Genomic DNA, 7,671 nt, shown 5'->3' with positions numbered 1-7,671 from the left:
GCACCGCGCTCAGCCAGTGAGCGCACCGGCCATCCCTATGTAGGATCCGAACCCGCGGCCTCGGAGCTCCCAGTGCCGCTGCGCTCCCAGCGCTGTGCTCAGCCGAGTGAGCCACGGGGTTGGCCCAAGATTTGTATTATTTTTAAATTCTGTTTTTCCACGAACTTTTTGAAGTACCCTTGTAAATCCTTTCCTTTTCTACAGTCACATTATAAAGTCTCTTGAAAGGCAGAGAGCAAAAATGGCGATGAAAGGTAGAAAGAGCAGCTCACTTACCTGTTTGGGACTGGGGAATAGAATTGGAGAATTTCTTGAACTTGGCAATAAAGAAACCATCCATATTATGTGTGTGAGGGTAGAAGCGTCGGGTGGAACGCAGAGTGGGGTGGAAGCGCCTTTCTCGAAAGCGGGTAAAACCTTCCTGGCCAAAGTCTAGGCCTGTGGGCACCAGCCGCACGTTCCTCTTTTTCAGGGCATAGTCTACCACCCACTCATTCTCTTCCACCTGGATATGTGGGAAAGACAAAGATGGAAGGAAAAAGCAGAGCTAGAGCTGAAGGGAACTCCAAGGGGCAAACAGCCTCCCAGCCCTGCCTTCCCCTGCTCTGCCATGGCAGAGGCCTCACCATGATAGAGCAGGTGCAGTAGACAAGGTAGCCTCCTGTCTTGGAGGTGGCACTGACAGAGTCAATAGCACTCAGGAGCAACTCCTTCTGAAGGTGAGCACAGCGCAGGATGTCCTTCTCATCCTGTCCCAAAACGAGACCCAGCGGCGTCCCAATCTCAAAAGGCAGCCTCAGGAGGAGAGAGGTAAGCTACCGAATGCCCACAGTGCTCCACTTCCTCACGTTCCAGCTCTACAAGACCAGCCAAGGCCTCTCAGCTGGTCCCACCACCCAACCCCTCACCTTGTTAGTCTTCACAGCTGGGTCCTTGGAGATGACCCCAGTGCCACTGCAGGGAGCATCCAGCAGTACTCGGTCAAAGCCCCCCACCACCTGGGGAAAATGGGTAATTTAGTCAGATGTTTTCTGTACCTGCACCACACCACTTATTTCCTAGGGGCCAAGTCTAAACCTTCTGATGTCAGGAAGGGAGACGGAAAGTCAGAAGAAGCCTGAGAAGAGACATTCAGAGGGGAAGTCCCACCTTGGGGAACTGGCGCCCATCATAGTGGCTGATGATGGTATTGGTGACTCCCAACCGGTGCAGGTTGCCCACAACACTCCTGAGCCGCTCAGCGTTGGCATCGTTAGCAAGGATCACACCTGTGTTCTTCATCAGCTGGGCTAAAAGGAGGCAGGGCCACGGTACTGACCAGCTAGCTCCTCTGCTTGCTTCCGCACTGGCTACCCACCCTCCAGCCCAGGAAGCCACAGGTGACGTCTCATCACTTCAAGGCAAACTTAACTGCCACCAAGCCCTTCTCCTCACTGCCCGCTGTGTAAGTCTACCCAGTCTGCACTGGCCCCTGGTGATGAGCAAGCCTTCTAATGTGGTTTTCCTATTTTTACTGAATGTCCTTCTGGTCCTACAGACTAAATTACTTTTTTTTAAGTGATCACAACTTAATAAAATGTTTATGACTGCTTAATATGTGCTGATCACTGGGCCAAGGACTTCTACTAGCATTATCTCAACCCTCACAGCCCAAGTATAATACAGTGACCAACCCAACTACTATTACTACCACATATTACGGATGACAAAAGAGAATCAGATGCTTGCCTAAGGGAGATGGGTATAAGTGGCACAGCTGACACTGCAACCCCAGCTAACTAGAGAAGCTGCTCCTCACCACGCTCCCCATAGCTGCCTGTATACTGTGTTCCATGAGCACTCGTAAGTCACCAACATTGTCCACGTTCAGAAGCAGAGAGCCTGATGAAGCCCACCCTGCCTGCCCTTCTCATACCCATGTAGCTGGTCTTTCCTCCAGGAGCACAACACATATCCAGGATCCGCTCATGTTCCTGGGGTGCCAAGGCCATGACGGGCAACATACTGGAGGCTCCCTGAAGCATGTAGTGCCCAGCCAGGTACTCAGGAGTAGCACCTGTGGAGGAGGACGACCCTGTGACGTGCTGGGACAAGGACAGGGGCAGAAGGGCTACTGGGCAGGAGACACTTACCAATGGGCACTGAAGAATCATATACCACTAGTCCAGTCTTTGACCACTTTCCCAGGGGATCCAGGTTAACGCCACGATTGATTAGAGCCTGAAGTTAAGAAAGATGATTTTTAAAACCTCACAGGCAACTCCACCCAGAAAACAGAGGAAGACATGAAAACATGGTCTATAAACAGGTCCACAGCACCACAGCTCCTAAAGCACTTACTCAGAACAGTCACCACAGACTCACTGAGGAGTCTCTATCTGTCCCATTTCATTCCATGGTGCCCTTTTTTCTTAACCAAAGGCTCCTAACTCAAGGTCTGAACTCCATCCCAATGGAGCAGACTGCCACTTCCTGTCTTACTTCTTGAAAATGGATTCTGATTTTCCAAGAGATTCAGCCCCTCAGCTTCCTAAAATCTAATGTTACTGGTTACAACACATTAAAAATAATTATTGGGTTATTTTCATATCATGAGATACACAATATACGACAGGTCCACACTAGACTTTAGAACAGGGGTCTTTAACCTGGGGTCTGTGAACCCTCTTGGAAATGAGTTTAAAATACGGTTTGTACATGTATATCTTTCTCTGGGGTCAGGAATCAGTTTCCCCAGCTTCTGGATGATCTTCCTCCAATTTCCTTGGAAAGCAGCACTTTTATCCTGATGCAGATGTCCCATCTCAATCATAAAAAGGAGAGGTTGGAGGAATGTTTCCCATTCCACAGAGGTCCTAGGCCCTTAGCCCACCAGAGAGAGACACCAGGCCTCTCCAGGTTTACCTTCAGGGATGATGCTATTAACAAGACACACCTAGGTCCTAAGACCGCACTCAGTCAGTGCAGGACAGGGGAATCCCTGAGGCTAGAAGGTGGTCCCTCCCTGAGATGAGCAAACTTCAAAACCCATCTCTCACCTGAGCAAGGTCTCGGCGTCGGGTTTTCAAGGTATTGGTCCGGAGGGTGACAGGCCGAGGCACCTCGTTGGCTTCTAAGAACTCCACCAGCTGGGGAGGGAGACAGCAAGGAATAAGTCAGTCTGGCCAAGGAGCTCAGTCAGACAAGAGAGCAGGGGGCTGCACACCTCCCTAACACAGCGTAAGAAGGTGAGAAAAGAAAAGCAGAAGAGGCATCAAGATGGGCAATCCAGTACCTCGGACAGAGGGAAGAGGTCCATGAGCTTGCCAAGCAGAAAGTCTCCATAGGAGTAATAAGCAGTCAGATCCTTCTTAAGCCGATTCAGGTACTCAGAACGAGACCGACCTTCTTCCCGCTGAGTCCCAAAGTCACGCAGAACTCCCACTATATCCTGGATCCGCTTGTGAACTTGTTGCAGGTCTGCAGCATGGGCATGTGGGGCTATTAAGGAATTGCTTCATGATGTCCTAGGGCTTGGACACCCTCTCCCCCAAGCGCCTTCCTCCTGCTCCTGCCCCTGCCCCTGCCCCTGCCCCTGGAAGGATATCCTGCTCCAGCTCCCCAGCAGGGGGCAGCACGAACGGCTCCTCCTCATCCACATTGATCTGCAGGCCCCCGTCTGCCTCATGCTCCTTCGTGGGGCCCGAGTCTGGCGACACTTCCTCACTCCACTGGCCCCTAGAAACAGGTCCAAAACAGACACCTCCTTCCTCACAGCTCCCCCGTCCCAGCTGCTGCCTATTCTCCATCCCAACAGTTACCAAAACTCACCCAGCAGCAGCTTCCTGGGCCTTCTGCTTCTGAGCAGCTCTTTCAATGGGCAGCAACTGAAAAGAGACAAGGGCTGGTAATGCAAGCCTGCCCTTCCATCACCCTGTGTAGTGCTCGCCATCCCTGCATCTTATTTTTTTGCTACATATAAATGTAACACTTGCTCTCAGTAAGAAATATGGAAGCTGAGGAAATGAATGTAAGATTGGCACAATGTTGATCCCTGTTGAAACTGATAGATTAAAAGGGATCATTATGTTGTTCTTTCTACTTTTATATGTATTTCCCTTTTCCACTAAGAAAAAAAAATTTGAAACATGAATACCTGTACATAATAAAGAGGGACAAAAACTTCTCTTGGGCACTGTTTTGTCATATTTTCTTCCAGACTTTATAAATTACTCTCTATTTTTCACACAGTTCAAATCACAACACATTTTCAAGTTTGCTTCCTTCTTTTTAAAATTCAGTTAGAACACAAGCATTTTCAGACATAATTGCCAATGTTAATTCATCATATGCATGAACCATAACTCATGTACCCCTACTCCCCCCCCACTGGGCCTTAACTTAGGACTTACTTCAACATATTGAATAATTTTGGAAATTTCCAGAATTTTTATAATTCACAGTGCCTGCAACCCTGAAAACAGTAACTGTAGATACAAGGTTGTGGGAAAGGGGTACAAATGGGGACTTTCTCTTGTTATTCTACATTATTTTTTCTAACAATATATTCACATGCTAATTATGTAATAAATTACTTCTTGCTCCTCAGTAAATAAATCTTTGCCTACATTTTGGATCATCTTCCTAAACAAAGAATTACTAGACCAAAAGGAAGAAACTTTTTGTAAAAAACACTGTGGCTTATGTAAGAAAAAGGAAGAGACTTATTTAAGTTCTCAGATAACACCTGCTTTACAAACAAATGTGCATGCACGTCTACTCCCACCAGGGAAGCAGACCAATGTTCGCTTTCCCACCCTAGCCAGCACTAAGCATTCCCATTGTTTTAAAATGCTCTACCCTGCAGCTCTTTGAAAATCACCTGTGTGCTGAGAGAGGCTGCAACGCAGTAGGAAAACAGTGATGGAGTCTTGTAACCCTCTCCTCTAGTCAGGCTTATCCTTGTCACTGCGGGGCAGTCTCAAGAGTATGGAAAGAAACTAAAAAGCAAGGACCCCTTTCTGAATACCCAGAGATGAATCTCACCTCTTCACCTCCGCCATCATCCTCTGAGTTGGAGTCAGCTCCATAGTCATCCACCATATCAGCATCACTGTCCTCAGAGCCCCAGAAGTCCCCCTGGTTCACCACACCATTTGCTTCAGAGTCTTCCTCCTCCTCTTCCTCATCACTGCTATGGGTTGGTGCTGGGCGCTTCTTGCCCCGAGCAGCATTAAATAAGGACTGCGCTCCATTCTCACCCGGTGTCTGGACAGCTCCTGCAGAGATTCCATAGGGTCTGAAGAATCCTGGCTTAATGGCAGCCACACACCCCTAGAGCCTGAATTTTCTACCCCCTAAGAATGTCTTTGTTCCTTTTTTTTTTTTTTTTTTTTTAAGATGACCATAAGGGGATCTTAACCCTTGGCTTGGTGTTGTCAGCACCATGCTCATCCAGTGAGCTAACCAGCCATCCCTATATAGGATCCCAACCCTTGGCACTGGACTCTCCCAAGTGAGCCACGGGCCAGCCCTGTCTTAGTTCCTTTCATTCCAGAAATGCTCAGCAAGTCCTTCCCTACCCAGGACCCAGAGGATTCCTCACGTAGCACCTATTTTCACTGACCTTTTGATAGCTTTTCAGGCAAAGGTTTGGCTTTAGAAGACTTATTTGTCTTAGGGGTTTCAGCAGACCCCAGCCTCCTCTTTGCTGCCCTGAAAAGATATAAAGAGTGAGGAACTGGGAGCATACCTCCAGGCTCTGCCATCTGCCATCACAGGGAAAATGTGAGAATGCACAACTAACCCTCTCCCCCATCAACCTATCCCATGTGGCTGAAGATGAGCAGTACCCACTTAACATATTTAAGTCTGGACACCCACACTCACCTCTTTCTAGCACGACTAGACAGCCTCTTGGAATTTTCGCCAGCTGTAAAAAAGAAAAAATTTTAAGGGAAGGCAGAATAGGATGTTACAGGGGGAATAAAAAAGAGAAATGGGAGCAGAAATAAGAATGGGTAGAGGGGGCCAGCCCGGCAGTGTGCTGCTTGGGAAGCGCGGTGGCGCTCCCGCCGAGGGTTCGGATCCCACATACAGACCGGCAGCTCACTGGCTGAGCGAGGAGCGGGGGCAACACCAAGGGTTGCGATCCCGTTGCCAGTCCCGGTCCGGTACGGGCGTGACACTGAGGGTTGCAATCCGTTGCCGGACACGGAAAAAAGACAAAAAAAAAAAAAAAAAAGAATGGGTAGAGGGGCTGGCCTTTTAGCTCACTGGGAAGAGCATGGTGCTGATAACACCAAGGTCAACGGTTCAGATGGCCATACCAGCCAGTTGCCAAAAAAAAAAAGTTGGAAGAGAATTAGTACAATAATTATAGTAGTAGATTGTAACTCACTCCACAGTACTTTAGCAGGAGGAGGATAAAAGACGTAAAGAGACGAAGCACTCCTCTCGTTGTTCAACAATGAAATCCAACTGGGCTTCCTTCCAGACTTCAATAAAACCATCACCAGTCTGATAGCAACACGGACTCAAGACTTATCTCTTCTTCTGCCTTTTCCCTTACCCTCAATTTAAGCAGTTACCAACTGCAGTATATTTTAACTTCGCTACTACTGTTTTTCATACATTCACCAAGAAATAAAAAGTTTAAGTTTCAGCCCTGTCACTTAATAACTATGTGGATTAATCTGTCAGCATCCATTTCTGTAACAGTACTTCTCTCACAGGACTCTAGGAGGATAAAGTGATATCATGCGCCCCCCAAAAATACGTACAGTGCCTAGGACTCGCTAATGCCCAATAACCTACAACTTTTATTCAACATCCAACACAAATTCCCTACCCAGACTTCTCTCCCACCAGTATTTGATGCAATAGACTGACCACTCGCCATGTGGGAACCAGATCCGTACTCTCCCATCTCCATCTCTTCCAAAAGGCGGTTCAGTGATTCGCCTGCCCCCTCCCCTACCTCCACTTGCTAAATGTAACTCATTATTCAAAACCCAGCTTAGCAAAATCTTTTCAAATTCTGCCTGTGATCCCCTTTCCTCTGAACTCTCACAACGTTAAACCGCGCCTCTCCTTGCATGGGTACTTGTGTCCCTGTCACATCTTCCCTACATTCTAAACGGTAACGACAATAGCTGTTTCGTTTGTACTTATTTCCTAGTAACTCATACAGAGACGATTCCACTGGAACAGAAGGAGAACACAGAGACCAAAGGCCGGGGGTTTACAATACAGAGTCAAGCAGCAGCTGGGGGAGCAGGGGCCCCGACCGCGCCTCACCTGCAGGCAGGAACCTGGCGAGCTCTGTCTCGGCGCCCTTCTGTTTGCGGGCCTTTCGGCCAGGCCCGCGCTTCTCCTTCGTAGGGTCCAACTTGCGCCCCATGCTACTGCGGAAAATAGAAATGCGAGAAGGTGGCGCCGCGCGCGTTGTTAAGGGAACGGCGGCACTCAGGCCCAGCGCGTCAGAGCTGGCAAGGCCACAGCCCGGGCTCGGCACCCCGACGGCCCTCTCCAGGCACGACCGGGCCGCCGCTCCCACCCGGAGACCCGGATACTGCGCCCACTCCCGTGCCTCGGTCCAGGCCAGCGCGGCCACCCTTCGCTCCCCGACTTCCTCTAGACAAACGCGAAACCCCGGCTCACCGGACGGCAGGTCCGGGCCGTAATAACTTC

General features: G+C 49.2%; 1 protein-coding gene across 1 annotated transcript in view; it reads right to left on the bottom strand.

The window, feature by feature from the left end:
- NOP2 (NOP2 nucleolar protein) overlaps positions 1-7,381 on the bottom strand; it is a 9,603-nt gene extending 2,222 nt beyond the window's left edge. Inside the window, exons 1-14 of the mRNA XM_008584842.1 lie at positions 7,279-7,381; positions 5,869-5,911; positions 5,606-5,694; positions 5,026-5,258; positions 3,811-3,866; positions 3,587-3,717; positions 3,275-3,474; positions 3,039-3,128; positions 2,133-2,220; positions 1,916-2,056; positions 1,150-1,289; positions 909-998; positions 627-749; positions 277-505 (exon numbers count right to left, since the gene is read on the bottom strand). Of these exons, the coding sequence (XP_008583064.1) occupies positions 277-505; positions 627-749; positions 909-998; positions 1,150-1,289; positions 1,916-2,056; positions 2,133-2,220; positions 3,039-3,128; positions 3,275-3,474; positions 3,587-3,717; positions 3,811-3,866; positions 5,026-5,258; positions 5,606-5,694; positions 5,869-5,911; positions 7,279-7,381 (1,756 nt within the window). The remainder of the gene's footprint in view (positions 1-276; positions 506-626; positions 750-908; positions 999-1,149; positions 1,290-1,915; positions 2,057-2,132; positions 2,221-3,038; positions 3,129-3,274; positions 3,475-3,586; positions 3,718-3,810; positions 3,867-5,025; positions 5,259-5,605; positions 5,695-5,868; positions 5,912-7,278) is intronic.
- Positions 7,382-7,671: the final 290 nt, after the last annotated feature.

The sequence above is a fragment of the Galeopterus variegatus genome, unplaced genomic scaffold, assembly GCF_000696425.1.
Source record: "Galeopterus variegatus unplaced genomic scaffold, G_variegatus-3.0.2 Scaffold3382, whole genome shotgun sequence".
Lineage (NCBI taxonomy): Eukaryota > Metazoa > Chordata > Mammalia > Dermoptera > Cynocephalidae > Galeopterus > Galeopterus variegatus.
The sequence above is the reverse complement of the archived record's forward strand: the minus strand, read 5'-3'. Positions and strand labels throughout refer to the sequence as shown.